The 19,574-nt window shown below is 41.3% G+C and overlaps 1 protein-coding gene across 3 annotated transcripts in view; it reads right to left on the reverse strand.

Annotated features, from left to right (window-relative positions):
- Positions 1–389: 389 nt before the first annotated feature.
- The window catches only part of LOC119736059 (cytoglobin-1-like), a 40,901-nt gene continuing 21,716 nt past the window's right edge, over positions 390–19,574 (reverse strand). For all 3 annotated transcript variants that reach the window (XM_038210068.1, XM_038210069.1, XM_038210067.1), the window contains 3 exons: positions 17,484–17,604; positions 13,910–14,138; positions 390–4,036 (listed from right to left, as the gene is read on the reverse strand). In XM_038210068.1, coding sequence (XP_038065996.1) covers positions 3,884–4,036; positions 13,910–14,138; positions 17,484–17,604 — 503 coding nt within the window. In that variant the 3' untranslated portion in view covers positions 390–3,883. The remainder of the gene's footprint in view (positions 4,037–13,909; positions 14,139–17,483; positions 17,605–19,574) is intronic.

The following is a 19,574-nucleotide window of genomic DNA, read 5'->3' on the forward strand; positions in this document are numbered from 1 at the left end:
TTCCAGCCTTAAATAATGTTCCTTCTATGGACGAAGAGTTGCCCCCAACTTCTATGTCCCATGATGTCAAGACAGTTCTGGTAGGTACACGTGTGTGTATTTTTACGAAACGCGCAACGCGCGTTTCAAATGTTGCGCTTCCAAAGGAACATGTGTGACCAGAATCAGAACTACGTTTAGCACCCAAACAGCCCGATTTACTGGGTTGTATCCGTAGATGCTCAGACTTGAGACATGTACACGGACTTTGCAAATTTTCTGTAATGACGTATAGGCGCTAGCCTAATGATCCTTTTTCTTCCTTGCGATACCCGTGACATACCCAAGTTTATAATGGGCCCATAGACAATGCTTATCTTGCAAAATAAGTACTAAGAGGTCATAGGCCATTCGTTGTAGCTTATCGATAATGGATATTATACTCCATACTTTATTTCCTACTTGAATGGTATAACAGTATCGAAACCACATACAATTTTAATGACATGTTTTGACTTTAACGAAACCCCTCCACCAACCCCATACCGAGATTTAATATACAGCCACTAGGCACAATAAAATAACCTTTATATCTAGTTTTCTATAATTTACATAATTATATTGTAGTATTCTTGAGGTTTTTACGGAACTTAATGCTATATGTAACAGTGCTGTAGTCAGGTTCTTTGCTGAGATCGGCAAATGCACTGAAATATAATGTACCGAGAGGAGCTAATGTACAAATTTAACATGGTTGGAGGTTGGATAGTTTTGAATATCCACCAAACCAAACCATGTTACATTGGTTTTAATATAAGCCTCACATAAATTCACCAACATTTCGTCGAGTAATACTTATCAGTATATCGTGGTAAAACAAAAACCTTGCTGTATATATGTTGGGATAGTTCTACGATTTCTTAGTAAAGCGCATGCGTAGTAGTCGGCTGCGGATGAGTATTTACCCTGCACGCGAATCCTCGCGTGTGCCTTTGGTAAATAGCAAGTGGTAATTGCCAATGGACCAGTAAAGAATTTAGCTCTTGCTTATGAATTTATAGTTTTGGTATAGTAATAGGAATTTCACCCCAAAAGGTAGTTTTGCCCGAGTATCTGGGGCTTGAATCCGAGTCCTTTTGGCGAGCGTTTTGCACATTTCTTAGTTGTGAGTCCAAACACTCGTCTCCTACTCAGTCAGCACAGCTTTAGTAATGAGGTTGAATAAACCTAAGACCTAATGACGTAATCGCATTGTTTACATATGCGCTTTCCTATGGGAGCGAAGTCGGGGCGCCAGACGAAGTAGGGACCGTCAACCACATAGAAAAGCGCACATGTAAACAAAGCGTGACGTCATTAGGTCTCAGGCCTATTCTTGATAGATAACCTTATTCAGAAATCGGTGGATTTGTTGAACTCGGAAAAGAAGGCTCTACTACAACACTGGCTATCAATACGAGCTCAGAGCCAAAGAAAATGACTCTCTAAAAAGGTAACTACTTTTAAAAATAATATGCACACAACCAGTTTACAAAATTTAAAAAATGAAAATTTTAACCCAAACCCAAAACTATAAGAAAAAGACGATATGTTTGTTGATCCGAAAGAGATTTTATATGTCACCGGCTACCCAATCAATTTTTTAAAACAAAAATCGGGGAATTATATAGTTTGATATTTTCTGTATGACTGGTTTACTGGACGCTTTTTTTGCGTCGTCTTCTCACAATTTTGTTTTTGTTACAAAAACTGTCATTTATAAATACATAACAGAGGTATGTTTAGGGTTATAAGTTATAACAACTTATTTTTGATTTTAAGAGCCTTGAAACAAATATTAGACCGGTCGTTGGATTGCACCAAACTAATATCAAGTTGGTTGGACACTTATATTGAAAAAAAACTGACTATTTTCGACATAGGCCTATATATAAGTAAACCGTGCATTTCATTATTATTTCCAGGAAAATTAGTACAAGCCTACTGCTTTATTTACAATGAAGCTTTAAAAGCTGGAATTGATAACGAATATACGAATAGAAAATAACGTTTTGGAAAAGACTCATGGATCCCCAAATCCCCATTAGATTTATATTTTATTTACAACTAACACAGATACTAGTGTTTGATAAAATTCGCTTGTATTGGATATTAAATCAAATATAACACAATATACCCTCCTCTACGACATCAACTCCACTGACGTGCCTAAATATCATTACTACTGTGTATCTACAAACGAGTACAGTCGCCAACTTGGAATAGTTATGATTGCGTATAAACAAAATAGCAAATTACAGACTACACCGCATTAGTTATCCATATTATTTTTGTAAATCCACACGTTATCAAAGTGATTATATAAGTTTTACCATTACAAAACAACTCTATCATCTACATAGATTTCAGTGAAATCGCCGTATAAAAAGTGCTTTTTGTTTTGAGAATTGGCTTGGGTACTCCATGCTTTTCGTCGCTATAGCAAAGCGCCCTCTGTCGGTATCAAGGATGAACATGCAGACAAGTGCAGTCATTAATGTTTGTCATTTTGTTTAGACAAACGTGGAGTTTGATGTTTCCCTCATTTAACCAGAATTTCGTCAACTTTACCTGTGTGTACCTGACACGTACCCGTACCAAAGTTTGAGGTTATGTTGTATACCTTCTATGTTTTACTATGACAGAGAAACTGTATTTGTCACATTCCCACATCTGGAACTAACTTGTCAACCATGCCACTTCGCCAGATTTCATGAAATTGTGCTAATGAGCGGGAACGATTTTTTAAAACCCATCAAAAAAGCCGGAATGATGTTCCCAATTTACAGTTACCAATAAGACATGGCTTAGATTAAAGTACCGTCGTGAAGACGTAGGTTAGCTCAAGGAACCAATTTCCATTGTATGCATGACATGTAGATACAGGATTTCCAATGGGGTAGGCCAATTTGGTTTTCATTGTATACCATTGTTGAAACTTTTATATTGCTAATCACTCATCTATTTCTTTTCTCTTTAAAGTTCCTTTGATGATAAAGAATTCCTTTTTTAAAAACTCTATCAATTTTCCCCATCGGAGAATTGATATAATTCATTACTTTGATCCACCGATATTTTCCAATACAAATACAACGGTATTAAATTAATTTTCATAAAAGGTGTAGTATGCAGACTATTGTACCGAAGCCGGATGATACCTCCAGGATACAGATTGAGCATTGAGCTGAATATACATGTTCATTTTTTGCGTTATCTGGGCAAATCTGGCGGCCACCCAATTACTGTCTGGCTGCCGCCACATATACTTACCATCTTAAAATATTCACCCTGCCCAGTGGTACCGTCAGGCTTCCGTAGAATATGTTAACATACTAGTCTAGTAAACCGAAAAGTCTCGCTATATCATAGGCCCTAAGTCTTGATTTCGTTTCCACGGGAAACCAGTATATCCCAAAGTTTGCGAATTGCATATTAGTGATGGGTAGGGCGCCCACAGAATTACTGATAAGAATTAATCCGGGAATATCTGGACGTGATTCAAGTCCTTAGTGGTTGAATTAAGTACTTTCCTGCCAGTTCTATCGTCTAAGTTGTACAGGTTTTAAGCCCGGTTTCTGCTCAACGCGATTTAAGAATGCGAGGCAAACCGCTGTGAAAAGTGTAATGGTAAAGTATATTTTGTCCTCTGTAGATGAACGCCTCACTTGGTGATGTCAAAATTTCTAGTCGCATTCGTGATCAGGTGAGGTATAAAACGGCGCTTAGAACTGGTACATTTTGTGTATTATCACCTTTCATCATGGAGCTCATGCAATTCCATGTTACTGTCGTGCTATAAACCCAATTCCCGTACCGACTAACGACTTGAATCACGTCTGTTCAAAAACGAGATCTCGCGTGGGCATCATTTCGCGCCCTGGCCCTCGCATTCGTCCATGGCGCCCAAGATGACCTTGCACATGAAGGTGTAGGCCAAACCCCAGGCCTCTTTGGCCTTTGGCGTAAACTTGTCCCCAAGTTGTTCGGTCATCACGTCCAGAAACACCGGTCCAAGGTCCTATATAAGCAACAACAAAAAAACAAAGAAAAAGACAAAGCTTTATACTGCTGGTAGATTTACTTACGATAATTTATGTTAGATATAATCTGTAGCAGTCTGTCATTCGGCCCCAATGTGCACTATAGATAGGGGCGGGTGACGACATCCGATGGAAACATCTATTCATTTGCACACTAATTTTCATCGGTTGCTATGTGTTTACCATTCAGCACTCCAGATTCAAGAACCATTGAGTTTCAAGAACATAGGTCAGGGAGCTAGATAAGCCAATGTAAAAACTTCCCGGATGTCTGCGCCCACCTTAACTACATAGCAAAGTCATTAGGTGAACTTAACAGTCAAATACGTTTTGTTTTAGTCCATACCTGTTCATAACAAAGTACTCGTACTTGTTCTCAAACCCATTAAGAATACATAAGTATTTCTCGAACCCTCGGGAAAAAAATCAGGGAATTCCTACTCATCATTTTGTTCATTTTGTACTGATATTTGCGCGAACTACATGTACATGTACATGGTGTACATATGTTGTAACGTAATCAACGAGTACATATTTATCAATGACGTGCCCGCTAGAGTCCGATTTGCAGGGGGAGGGACCTTGTTTTCTGGAGGGGGCACACACATTTGTCTGGGTGTGGGGGTGTGTGTGGTGTTGTTTTTTTACCTCCGCCAGTCATCGGCGTTGGTTTGTCTGTGAAAAGGATAACTCAATATGAATGGATTTTCATGATTTTTTTTAGGGGTGGTCCTTAGTACAATTAAAATCGATTAGATTTTGGAAGTGATCCGGATTAGAGTCTAAATGCAGAATTTAAAGAAATTTTCTTTAATCATATGGAAAACTTTCACCCTGTGTGACACTGACCAGGTGACTCTGTATGCCTTATCACACACCTAATCTAACCACACAGGTCAATGGACTAGACCATTTTATACAATGGGGAGAGGAAAGGTAGACCAGTACAGGCATATACATGTAAAATGTTTAAGTTTCAAGATTTGTTCTAGAAACCACATTGGTGCTGTATGTAATGGCGGGAAATTGTTTAGCCTTGGCGGAGGTGTGCGCTCTCTGAGTGCTTTCTAGTTTGTTTTTGTTTAACAGTGAAATGGTCATTTTCAAATCTAAGCACGTGGAGGGGTTGGCAAAGAAAATGTGCTGGGGTAATGGATGGTTTTCAAAAGGCATTCCCGACCCCCTCCACCCACAGTACGCCACTAATATTAATACAGGCATAATTGTACACGTAGTCAAGTGTCCGAGTATGCATCGTACTGAACACCAATTCGTGTCCAATCGATACGGTATTCTCTAAAACGCGCAAGCGGCTAAAAATAGAAACGAACTGTAGAATCAACAGGTGAATGTGACGTTACTATAGCAACCATAAATAACAAGGTTACAGTAGATTAATGTGCTTGTCACGCTCTGCTCGCTACCGACATCAAATAAATGAATAAAAAACAAATAGAAAGCACAAATCTGCGAGCCCCAGCAGGTTGTTCTGTTCGTCCTGTACCGCTCCAGACACGCCACTTTATGATCCCCTCTGCGGGGAACTCACAAAAGCACTCCTCAAGAAAATGTTACCCAGTTAATACCTAAAAATATCTTCTTACCGAAAAAAATAATATCGAGGCCAGGCAAAAGCCGTGGGAACCCATTAGATCCTCTGTTAAACCGATGTGTTCCGGATTTCTTTTTCAAACAAAATCCTGCTCTAATTTGGGGAGCTAGGTGGTAGAATTTGACTCAACCTGAAGCACCTTGCCACTCGGCGGATCGCTATTGCTATTTGATTTTTTTTTAGTCCGGATATCGGCGGGAGAGCAGTTATTATTGGCCCACACGGCAAATATTTTGGGCTAACTCGGGAAAGAATGTGATAAAATTGGCACCCCGCGTGCTCGTTACTCAGAAACGTCAGTGTCTGCGGTTTGTTTTTTACTTGATACTGGACGTTTTAGACAAGTAATACATACAATTCAAGCGTTGACAATGTATAACTTTTTGAGAGAAAAAAATGTAGTGAGATTTTTGCTACTACCAGACGGTCAATCCTGGTTTCCTCTTCGTATACCTATTATGCTGGGCAGTGCTGTCGTATAGGATTACCTAATAACGCCAATGGACTAAATCCGCCCATGGTGTAGACCAGATGTTTGACAGACTTCCAGTGAATAGCTAGTCTGAATCAATAATTGAATAGAATGTTGTGCTCTTTTGGCCCAGCTTCATGCTTAGTATTGTTCTGACTGAAAAAAAACTTAGCTCATTTGATAATAATTATCTAAAGTCTGGATTGCAAGGTTGTATCGGCGGGACACCGTGAACAAAGAATATAATTGGCATGCACTTCTCAGGAGTCCCGGCCCGGAGCCAAGCGGCCATGGGAGCGATCCAGCACAATCGAATGACCATTATGTCTCCAACCAGCTCGATTTTCCGCGGGTCTTATACGAGGTCCTCTGTCATCCGTCCAGTCCATTCTTTGATGTCCATCCAGATTCGTCTTGGACGTCCCCGCTTCTGGCTGCCCTGACAATTCCCTCAAGCATGGATAGTTTAAAATCAACAACTAGCCAAACAAACACGAGGATGGACGTTATAGAACCGAGGAACAAAATGTGAAACTTGCACTAGTATTGGTGCCATAATTAACCTTACTTTGCTCTATACACAGACAACCCAATCAGGCCGACCTTTAAACAAACATCGAGGTTTGTAGGTGATACATTGTTGCGGGTCTTCCTTGCTTTGTGCATAAAGTGACTAGGACCAGAAGAGATTTTACAAAAGACTATACGGCAGGTACAAAGACGACTAGCACATTAAGCACAAACTATAATGACCGACAAACAGAATATCAGTTGGAATTTTGAGTCCCCCTCCCGTAGAGAACATCGACACCTGTGGAAGTCTACACTTTGACAGGTGTGTGGCGTGGAATTTATTCTTACGCCACGAGTAAAGCCTTGGGTAGTCCCACTTAATGCGCGGCGTGTTATTGTAGTTCAACTCCAAACAATACCAAAGACTTGGGGATCAAGTCGGGTCAGGGTGCATGGGTAATGACCATGACTGTCTTCCTAGGTGGTAGGTGGCTATTTACTGGAGGTGTGAAGGGCCTGAGGGGTTGATTATAGGCTGTCCGTCTGTTTGAAGTCTGAGTGTCTGTCCTGTTCAGCTTCCTGCGTTCTTGGTTGGGTGCTTCGTAGAGCAATGAACAGTGTTTCTGCAGTATGGCCAAGGCTGGTAGGCGAGGTAGCATGGTAGGACCGTTTGATGGCTGTTTACAAAATAGTCTTTCAGGAATCCTAAAAAGTGTTCTATAGGTTTGTCGTCACATCATATAGGATCGTACGGGTGGTCCTACTTGGTAAAGGCCAATCGGTATGGGATCCTATATAGGAACCTGTAGGGGATGACCGTCAGAACCTTTAAAGATAGACCACGTACCCTGTGACGTCATGCCGGCAGCATTGCAGAAGAGAACCGTTTGCTGAAAATCGGCATCACGTGACCGCAACATCCAGTTTTATATTTTAAAAAAAGTCACATGGTCTTTAGGATTCCCATAAGCCTTACGTGCTTGGCGGAGTGGTTTCTTTCCTTCACCATTTGCGGAGTTGATTAAACACGCACGATGTTTAGCTTTAATTCCCCCTTGATTAGTAAAAACAAACGCACAGTGATACAGTTTTTTAAGTTTTGGTCAGTTGAATTGCTGGCTAGCTGTCAGCTACTTCGGTAGCTTTCGGACACAAGACCTAAAGACCACCTTGATTTGGCCGCCGGCCGAAACCCCGATCCGTTACACGTGCAAGGCCCGCAGTGTACAAAAAATGTATACTGTGCTTACACAGTGTAATATTGTACGCGCACACGCACTGCCTCCATGCAAATCCCGGCCATTGAGCTACATGTTTTAATTACTAGAGCGCTGACTCGATGTACAATGTGATGCCTGCTATACTGGACGCATCCATGTTTGTGCACAAACCTATGGAAAACTTCTTTTTCTTTTACGGCTTTTGCACGGCTTTACTTGCATATCTGCGTTTGATTCTATGCAGTTGCGTTATCGAAAAGCGAAAGCACAATCAGTAAATGAGCGCCAATTTTGCTCTGCGCAAACAACGCAAACGCGTGACCAGCGATGCCCGCATGCTGATACAGCACAACACACAGCCTTGCAATCAAGGCTAGCCGAAATCTCGTAGCTTTGTCTCTGATCGGCGCGTAGTCTCCGTTCAATTCGCTTTGCAGGTGGCTTCGCTGCTCGACCAAGTTACTGATTCGGACCAGGGGGACTGGTTAGCTAGTTTGTGTAAATAGGTCGGCCATCTTGCTGTGTGGTTGATTGCGTGATTGGCGGACTGATTGGCCTTTTTTCCCCAGCGTTTGTTGATTGGTCTATACTTGGGCTGATTCGCCGTTTTGGCCTACTTTTCGGATGGGTTTGGGACAGGTGATAAATCAGCCTTGTGATGGATGTTTTGACTAATCTGTAACGCAGTTGTTGAATGTTGTCAATGGAAAGGAATTTCTGGAGCCTGTGGGCCTAAAAAATAGATTATCTTCAAAAGCCAGTGTTAAAATGGGTCACATAAAAGGCTGTATTGACACTTTTTCCGACATAAAATGAAAGAAATACTCGTGTGAAACAAAATTTAAAAAATAACTCGAATACATGTATAGTACAGTCAACTACTATACTCTCTCACAAAATGGGATAAACAGGTCAACTGTTATTGGTAAATTTACTTTCTAATCTAAATTGGCGTGAACTATAATGTTACACTGTTCAATTTAACTCTGGCCCTTGTTTTAGAGCCTGAATTCTGTTAAAATATTTTGCCTGCAGGCATTCGATCGAAAATTTATATTGCCGACAAGGGTCCAAGGTGTCTCCAAAACAGCAACTGTGTTATTTCTTTGTGTAAAATGGGGGCACAGTGCATACGTCTTGGCAGAACTAGTCCACGCTAAATCATGTTTTGTCTGTGACAGGAATTCTTTTTTTAATACACCACTGATCGATATATCATTATCGGTGAATTGAAATAAATGGTCCTCGATTGAATTAAAGATCACAACACCGCCGCCTCGTATAGACTAGTAATCCGCTAAATGCATTTTTAGCACGCAACATTCCAATTCCGAACAATTCCGAACATCCCGAACTACAAAAATGCACGCATATTCTGAAAAGTGGTCTTTAACCCCGAGTCCCGAACTTAGTTTTACAACCCTTTTTTTTTTTTAGAAATCATCATCTCTCTCCGTTAGTTAGTATCAAGTGTTGTTAGTTAGTAACAAACGTTGACATTGTCTATTGCTCCTACATAATTTTGATCGAATTCAACCAAACTTTTTCAAAAGTATCAATAGCCCAGCCCCAACATGTCACATGACCAGAACTGGGGTCAAAGGTCATCATGGGTTCAAAAACCTGATTTTTTTTTTTAAACTCTAAACACTACTTCCAGAAGTAACATGGCACAATTACGTGACTCATGATGCATGAACACGAATACTTTTGCCCGCAGCTTCCGAGATCAGATTGAGCTTGTTACGGAGACATAAAAATGCACATATTGACATGAAGTATGGAGCTCTCAATGTAAAGTTTGGCATCTTTTACAAACTTGTCCATGACCATGCACCTCAGTCGTGTGATTTCGAGAAGACTATAGCCGTATACGTAAAATAACGTTTGGGTTTTATTGGATTTTCTTTTTAACCACAATCTGCCCTTAAAAAGCACCTTTAATTTTTAATTGAAAGTGCAGCAGATTTGTAAGCCTATAATAATTTGTCAAGGGCTATAGTTCTTGTGTAATCTGTCTAAGCGAATGTTTTGAATTCCGGAGGGGGTGTGCAGGGGTCCCTCCCAAATCCAAAGACATTATTTTGCCGGTCCAATTTGTAACCGGAGGGTAAGGCTTTACCCATCCTTCTTATCCAAACACCCCGCCGGAAAAATACCGTCAGCTGGCAAAGTGTTCGATGATTGCTATATGAGTACACGGCTGTTTAATGTATGAAGTGGGATTTTTCATTTCTGTCGTATTTTATCATGAAGGATTTTTTTTTCGTATCTTTCCATTGTTCCCTGTCCTTCTTTCCCCTTACTTATTGCGAGGGTAAGTGATAGAATTAGACCTTAGAAAATGTACAAACATTTCCATCTTTGTCCAATATTTTCTCGACATTCTAAAAACTCTACATTCAGTTTATATATATTGAGTGCAGCAACGATGTTGGTGAGGGCTCAAACGTTAAAACTCAGAAAATAATTACCCCGTTCGCAAACTCTATACGGCGCTATAATGCGCTTTAAATATACACACGAGATTTACTACAATGCGCATGCGTACCTTCAAAGCTAAGTGAGATGAGCTGGTTCCCAGTAGGCCTATATACCTCCAAAACAGAAGAGAAACATGCACTTGTTTGAGTGCATGACTTCCTTCGTACCAGCCATCTTTTGCATTGCGTATAGAGAAGGGTCTTTGTGTACGGAGCAAAAAAATGCCATTCTCGGTGTCGTACGAAGTCTGGTTCCTAGTCAAAGTACTTAATTCTTTGAGTAAGTTCGGGCGGTCATCGGATAATCCCATGTTTATCGCTAATTTGTATCTCCATCCCTTGGGCTGTATGAACTTATTTTGCCGTCTATTATTATACTATAAATTACAGTTTTCTGCCTGAAGTTGTTTTATTACCAAGACATATATTAAGTCCGAGAGCAGGGAGTTTTCAAATTGCTTGTCACTTCGGGGTGCAGCGCTTTCTTCGAAACTTGGTCATGCCACTCAAAATAGTCATTTGCATTTACTCCCAAATTAACATACCGGATTATCAAGAATACTTGGATCAAAGATGGTACTGGTACTAAACAGGGTGACACTACTCCGTCTGGCTTGCTGTGGAACATATTGTTTTCTATTTATAACTTATATGGGTTGATTGGACTGGTATTGGGTTTTTAAAGGATGGTTGTGTGGAGGTTTATATCCTACTTTGAAAGGCTCGTTCCAGTTAACATCATTTCGTTTAAAACGCGTTTTGTTGCCCAACTTGGCGCATTCCGGGACGTAATTCCCTTTAATCTATCTGTATGGATAATAACGGACACCATAAACGATTCTGCCACTTGTTGCTAAACTTTAACGCAAACACAAGTGGTTTTGACGCGGCGCGATGGCCCTTGAACCATGTACCAATCGGCCGAACACAGCGGGTTAGCGATCTATTTCTACTGGGCTACACTCAGCCTGGGCCTAGCTCTCTGCAAGCCGTCATCATAATATCCCTCTTGTACAATTTCACTGGTCCGTTAATTCGGTGCTGTGGGCACATCACGTTGATACTGCATCGAGGTGGAAACACCGCGGCCGTTGATTCCAGCCGCGGGCCTGTAGGCCTGTAGTTTCTGTTTCTGCACGCACGTATGTAAAGTCCCGTCTATATAGAGTTTAGGGAAATATCGCCCGACGAAATGGACTGGAATGAAGTGTTTCATCTCATGGAAATTACGCTTTATTTGCCGCGTAATTTAATTTAAGATCTTTGGGGTGATTTCTGACCCTGAAGAGCTTTGAAAGCACGCATAATGCACATTCTTTTTTTCATTTTGAAAAGAAAGTCACGTCGCTATTGAGGGATTTGTTAGCGTTTCAAAATCCATTACAACTATAGTAAAAAAAATAATAAATAAGTGTACTGTTGAGTATAAATAAATGTTATAAAGCAGCGTACTTAAATAGCAATTCACCCATTTAAACGCTACATAAAAACTGCTCTGAAAAAACTGCGATTCTGTGCATGATATCCAGTCAGTATAGGCCTATAGTGGTCAGTGGTCTATAACGTAGTAAAGATTTACTGTAGCACCATAATAAAAAAGGGGGGGGGGAACTCAGGCTCTTTTACGATCTTTGATCATTATACAAATTGCAAAAACACACATGCGTAACGCCATTGCCAGCGCAGCGGTATGATAAAAGATCAAGGAATAAAAAAATAAGGGGAAAAGCAATTTAGATGGGTTTGAACAGACGCCACAAAAAATCATTCAAGTACCACTGATTTCAAGGCCAGTCGCGACGACTGCACACGCGCCCACACCGAGTCGTCCATTCGCATGTTTTAAGACGTCGTGGTCAATCCACTTTTACGATGTAGTCACAATTGACGTGCGGGTTGTCTCAACAGAAAGGCTGCTTGATTTTTTATATGAATTGTCATTTAGCGGGTAATTCTGCCCAGAAAAATAGCCATAAAACAACGAAATTCAAGCAGCTATGTGCTTCATGGGTACCACTCCAGGAGACTGTAACTATGGAAGTGATGACGTCATGATGAGACGAACGTCACCTCTATCAGTGTGACAGTTCCTTGTCGTGGAGTCCATTGCTTTCGTGTCAAGATTCTCATCAATTCATTGTTTGTATCAATTGAGAATAGTGAACATTTTCTTAAATATTCCGAAGAGGAGAGTTTGGTTGAGCCTTTGGCTTTGTTGGGATACGTCAAGTGAAGAGAGTAGCCTACACCGTTGCGAATAGTGTTCAGTGAAAACCAGCCACTTTGAAACCAGTCACCTCTTAAAAAAAGTGGGCGGCGAATCCAATTATTAGTTCATGGCCACACGATGCACTTTTTTTGGCAGGGTGTGATGTCTTTTCAATATGACAGAATGTAACCTATTATTAACCTATACACATTTACAGACTACATGATCACATTTTCTCCAAAAAATAACGTTACGTACAGTGGCCACATCGGATTCCAAAAAACGGCTTACGGGGGGTCTGGTTCCAGACCCTTCTCCCGAGAAATCATGTGAAGGTTCTTTCTCTAAACTTCTAAAGTCTATCAGAAACAGCACTCATATAGCAAGCCAGCACTGGATAGATAGCAACATGCCTTTGGCAGAAGTTGCGATGGTTGCCCCGCGTCTCCCCCTTATATGTTGGTATACCCATGGAGCTATAGCTCCATGGGTATACCCAGTAACGGCCCACTGCAGCCTGGACTAAAGGCCGAACCATATACTGGAATTACCCTTGAACAGAATCTTCAGAAACGCAATGGACGATGGTATAGAGCTTAATATTGTCCCTTCCATCGTTGATGAGCTGTATTGTACACAATATCATAGTTTGACCGTGAAGACGATCATGCGCCCAAGGAAATGAGCTACCCACAACTTGCTTTGCAACGATTGCGTTTCCTTCACGAAGAGATAGCCAGTATTACAAAATATTGTGATAAACGGACACTGGCTCCAGTTGATAGGGCGATGTATACGGTATAGACCAATATTCGGCGACAACCATTTTCTGAGGTAGTACCGGGCTCGCGCGAGTCGCGCTCAGGTACGGTGCCCCTGAAAATGGCCTGTAATTTGTTCGCCAAATTAGTACATTCGAGAAAAATCGGCGTGCGATTCTGACCTTTCCTAGAATATGCACAATTTATCTCTTGAGGGCGCGTTAAAAATATTGCGTGTATATAGCTGGAAAGCAAGTTCGGGCAAGGACCATTAGTCGACTTGTAGTTGATTTGTGACGTATAACTTGCGCCTGCGCACTAATTAGATCGTGTGAACGTCTCAAGTCAAACGCTGGTCAAACTATCATCACAAAACTTCTGGGTCCTGGCTCCCTGCTGTACGTTATGAATGCGCGCGGCTATTGGTAACCAGCGATGCAAGTTGCAACCAACCTCGCAGTCCGGTTTCAAATAGTCGACTAGAGTAGTTCAACCGTCCTGCGTTCGAGTGAAGTCAGTCGAACTGTGGTTAGCCATAGTCCTTGCCCGAACTTGCTTCTACAAGTTTGATATAAACCCACCTCGAAGAAGTGGTGAGGCACAGTCCGGAGGCTGTGTGAGTAGCCCGTGTTCGTGAGGAGCTCAATGAAGATATCAGGCGTGTCTAGGTTCTCGACCAGGGAGCAAAAGGCGGACACCACCCGGTAGCCGTGGGCGCGCATCTTGGAGCTCTTCTTGAGGACCTCCAAGTCCGTCATGTCTTTGAGCTGGGCAAAGTGCTGCTGAGCGGCTGGGTGCCTTTCGAAAAACCTGTCAGTTGAAAAAAAAAAAAATCAGCAGGCCCGTTCCGTTACCTGAAACTTGGGGGAGGGGGTCACACCCAAAATTCAACGGGTCATCTCAGCGTGCTCTATGATAATTATATACATACACAAAGGGCGTCGTATTACATTTTGTTGTACATAGTACGAGTATAGACTTTCCGGAGTTGGGTACCGACAAGGGTTTTTTTTCTATTTCATTATCATTGTTTGTATCTCATTATCTTGAAGTTTATTTTATTTTAGTCTGGTCTTTTCTAAATTAGCAGTATGGCCAAAAGAAATTTTGGTAAGCAATCTTATATAGGGCATGACCGTGCTTAAAGCAAAGACAATTGTGCAGGGCTCGGATGTCACATGACAAAAATGAGTCTCTTCACTTTCCCTTTAGGCCTACTCCTCATTAATAAAATCTCAGGAAAATTTAAGTTAAAGTCGGTGAAATCATAGAAGGTCCTCTGTGCCCTGACGACATTTCGACTTGAAACCAGTGTTCAAGTCAATCTATTCTTTCGCATAAATTCGAGGGCCAACATCGTTCTCAAAGCAACAGTCTTTCCCTGATCGATACATCAGGCCCTTGAATATTTGTGATTTTACATTTCAGATCAATCCGCAGGAGCACTTTATCAGAGATGCTCTTTCTCAAGCATCCTGTGCTTAAGTAAATCCAATTCTTTCTCGTGTCTCGACTCGCAGTCTCGAAAGCTCCAAGAAATTTGAAATATTTTGTCCTTCGTATAAACTTAATGAAATTCCGACTCCCACAAGTGTCCCTAGATGATCTATTTCCCCACCACAGATCATTCCAGCCCCTGATTTCTCCCCGAGGACACCATAATAAAAGGACGGTTATGTTGAGTTGGAGAAAATATCGTACAATGAACGAGATTGAAAATGGGCGGGCAAAGGAAGAAGGAACCAAAATGAACATACGATGTGGAGAATCTATTTTCAAGACAGACTTGGATTCGTGATGATTTTTCAGGATGTGTGTGTGATGCCTTTGCCACTTGCCGTCAAGAATAGCCCTGTTGATCAGGCTGCTCCACCATCAACTCTAAATTGGCAATTATTTTCAACAGAAATGTTTGCGTTCCCACAGGGGGTACAGGAAGGCATGTCCTTTTTTTTTTGCCTTTGCAATAAGGCCTCCTGCAGACCAGCAGTGTCCCTGAAGTAAAAAGGAAAAGTGCAACAATTCTTTTGTTGGGTAAAGTTTTTGTCCATTCTGACTTGCTGGCTACTAGCCTCGGGGCATGTGTACAAGCCCGTAAATTGATTAGGTGGACACAAGTATGCAAAGTCAGTCGTAGTATTATATTAGCACACCGCTTGCGTACAACTGCACATCAGATGCGCGCAAAGATTTGTGTACGTTGCGGAACTGCATAGTTCAAGTTCATGCTGGTACTGGCACAAAAATTGCTAAGCACGGAAAACATATGCTGGGCAGAAAGAGGTTACCATCGAAAAATGCCACTCAGTATCTATACCGTCTTTGGCAGGTTTTCAGCAGAACTATAACTCGTAATACTATACATATTGTTTGGAAACATTGAGCGCCATTTTATTTGGGCTGCCGCGCAAGCGCATAAAAGCCGTGGTTGGCTTCATATTTTCCCAATAAAAGTCCTCATAACACCCTCATGTACATAAAAAGGCATGTTTAGGAATTATTTGTAGCGTTTGTTGATAATTTTGTAAGTTTCAACAATGTAATCAATAATAACTCTTCTTCATTTTTGCAGTTGGACCTTCCACAGTTTGGCAACCCGTGGTTGGCAAAACGTGTCTGCGATAGAAATGTCTATAAGGAACATTATTCGGCTCATATTGGTCTCTTCGTATTAACACAGGGCATACGACCAAAACTGCAATACATGACATACGCCTGCAGTGCACATAAAGGGTCGATGAAAACAATTTCTGTGTTGAAGGCAGCATTAGGTTAAGGCTAGGGTTGGGCTTAGGGAAGTTAGGGTTGGGATGTTGTTTAAATGGTTCGTTTCTGTTTTAAATGGTTCTTTCATCGTAGATTGTGATAGGTTGAAATGAGTTACTAAAAAGTATACCTTTCCAAATTTGAGTTGAATGTGCTCTATGGGACACCGAAGTAGAGAGAAATCAAAAGACACTCTAGCTATTTCCTGCTGATAAATTTAGCGGGCGAACCAGCTGGGTGTCTGATTTTCTTTATTTATAGGGCAAGGACGTCGAATTAGTGTTGATTCATTGTGTAAGACATGGTCGTAACTATAATCTATCACTGACCATAGCGACTCGAATCAAGTCTTGCACATCGGAAGCTTGCCAATTTGTGTAGTGCGCCATGCCAATTTGTTTTTTAAGGTTATAGGCAGACGACAGTTTGAAGCTTTTGATCGTCAGAAATTGACCACCGTCCGATATTCGAGTTGACGCAAAGTGGGTCGCAGGAACGCGGGGACTCCAAGACATCATGGGCCAGAATTATTGCACGCATGTGGTTTTAAAAATCGCTCGCGCTGCGCGCCACATTGTTGGCATTGACTGACAGCAATTAAGGCTCGAATTTTGATATCAGTACGAAATCGCAATTCCGGCAATTGGGCGTACGTACGTAAATGCAAGTTCCTGTTATTTATGTCTACGTGGAGCCTAAAATAACAATAGGCTATTAGTTGAACCGGAAAAAGGGGGCGGCGAGCCTATCGATCAATACGGCGGGAACCAAAAAAAAATGGCCGCATGTCAAAAGAGAGAGACTGTGTCCAAATCTGATGAGTGATGGTTGATTTGTTGTTACACACGGTGCTGTTTTAATGACGGGGCCATGTCAGTACTGCTTAGTACGATGCTTCAAGTTCAAGTTGTCAAACTAAGACTCAAGCCTGTGTAGCCTATATTTAATACGTCGACGGTGGTGTCCATCCCGGTCCGAGTTGTCACGCATTCACGTAGGGTGGCTGCACCGCTGCAGTTATTTTTGTGTGCATCTTCAGTTCAGTTACGGTGTAGCATGAATTTAGGTTTTATGAAATACGGACTCATTGGTGGTATTGCGCATGCTCATGCATAGATAATTAGGAGAGGGACCGGTTACGTGAGAGGGTTTAACCAATAAAAGGGGAAAAGAGTCCGATTTTCATACGAGTCCGATTTTCATATGACAACGGTAGTGAAAAAGGGCGTGCACTGTTTATGACAACTGAACTACCCACAATGCTTTGCGATTTACGAAACTGGTGAAAGGGGTCAGCGGTAGGGGGCGCCCTTTGATAGGGCTCTGGGAGACGAGCGAGTTATATAGGCTGCATTGGGCGTAATTGAAATTGCGGAATTAAATACTCACTTTGCAAACAGTTCCACTCCGAACTTGGTCTTGATGGTGCAGACGACATCCCATGATTTCTTGATCTGGTCCTTCTGTTCTTTCGTCAGCCCTGTTGCCTCGTCTGGCACATCGTTGTCACCTGAGGGCGCCAAATATTGAATTTCAACTCATCATCGTTTTACGAAATCAGTCGTCAAATTGAAGCTACACAATAAAAGAGGGCCAGTTTCAAACTATAGCGATTCTTCTTCGAAAAATGCCTAAAATTGGCGGACATAAACGAGTGAACATAATACGGGCCGGTGTTTCGGATAAACTGTTCTCGCGGGGAACTGACAGTTTTGGATTTTAATTGACAACATTATTGTCATTTGTATATCATAAATGTTCACTTGTCACTTCGTTTGTTTGCTTTTATTTTTCCTTTTGTTTGGTAGGGGAAACAGCTGGGTTTGACCAATGTGACTGTCAAAGCCATATCTATAATCTAGTGGTGGATTTGATTTGCAAGACTGACAAAAACTAAAGTGGTTGTCAATAGTCGCGTATGCGGTCGAAATGTACATGCAGCACAATAAATTTACATACCAAGGAACTTTAATCAAGAAAAGGGACCACTTGCCGAAACATTCCACCCATGTCTTCCGTGTAACATGGTATGTCAGTAAAAATATGGCGTAGTCTATATGAAGTATCCGATGACAATATTGCATTTCAACCGCGAATCGTAAGAAGTTTAGCCGTATATTAACCTTGACTTCAAGTTGTATGTCCCTCGGCTACAGAGTTGGAACTTGCATGTAGTGCACAATGGACAACAATCACAAAGAAAACGGCAGCATTATTATGCCGCACTTAGCACGTTTCATTTATGGGATACACAAGATCCGTTGGGGCCTGCGAGTCGACAGGATCTTGGTTGCACTGGGCAAAATGGTCGCGACACCGAACATAAAAACCCGAATGTCAGCTCTTGACATTTCCCTTTGGTGTCGTTAAAATTCGCAGACTAAGAAATCAAACCAGGGTTTTTTTTTGTTTTACAGGATGTAATACAGATTGTTTACAATGAATTTTGTTTTCGCACGGTGTATATCAGGATTTGAACAGACCACAGAACCAGGATAGAACTTTTAAAACTGCAGTCAGACTTGGAAAAAATCTAACTTTATTTGGCATTCGGGACCTATTGGGTGCAGCAACAAAAACTGTCAAAGTATTAGTTTGAAGTCGAATAATTGACCGAAAAGTCTGCGGTGAATAGAACGGGTATCTAGTCCGAGATAAAAAAAGATTGGTGTGATGTTCTCTGTGGCATCTTCTCACTTCGTAGCAAGAACTAAAGAGTCAGTTGTCAGTATTAGAATAGGCCTATATATATTTATTTCAGAGTGTGAATCGTTGACTGTAGAGCCGCCATTTTGGATATAACAACAATATTGTTGCTTCAAAATGACAAAATAAACGAAGTCACAAATTTCAAATTATAATTTTTTCACGGAAAACAAGGTTTGTCCTCTTCATCTCTTGCCAAATTTGATGTAGGCCTTCAACCGGATTGAGAAACGAATCCAAAAAACTTAACACATGAGAAACCACCACCTTAACGATTTCAATGACCAGTGTCTGCGCAGGGTTCGTTCTAAAGATATGACGTCTTTACCCTAGCCTTCCCAACACCGTCAAAACCCATCTTCCATTTGGGAGATTTTGGCATGCAAGCATACCAAGTCCATCAAAATCCACCTATAGCAGTGGTGGTCTTTCTTTGTGGTGGATTTCGGCAGATTTGGTTCTTAGCATTATGTGAAGCAGGGTCAGTGATGGATTTTGGCGGACTTGGTACTGTTCTTAGTAAAACTCAGTAGGGAGTGTTAATGAAAGAAGTACTACTACTAGCTATATCTGAAAACAAAAACTTGTGCAGGGCCTACAAAACGTTTCAGTTAGAAAGCTGGCTATCATAACTCTAATTGTACTTCTTTTTTCAAATAACATAACAGGATTAGTACACAACACCACGAAATCTGATGTTAACTTATATCGTGATTTGGTATTATTATGAGATCGAGGTACCATCCAGGTCAGCGTTGGAGTCTTCATTGCAAT

Source organism: Patiria miniata, unplaced genomic scaffold, assembly GCF_015706575.1.
Source record: "Patiria miniata isolate m_02_andy unplaced genomic scaffold, ASM1570657v1 HiC_scaffold_29, whole genome shotgun sequence".
NCBI lineage: Eukaryota > Metazoa > Echinodermata > Asteroidea > Valvatida > Asterinidae > Patiria > Patiria miniata.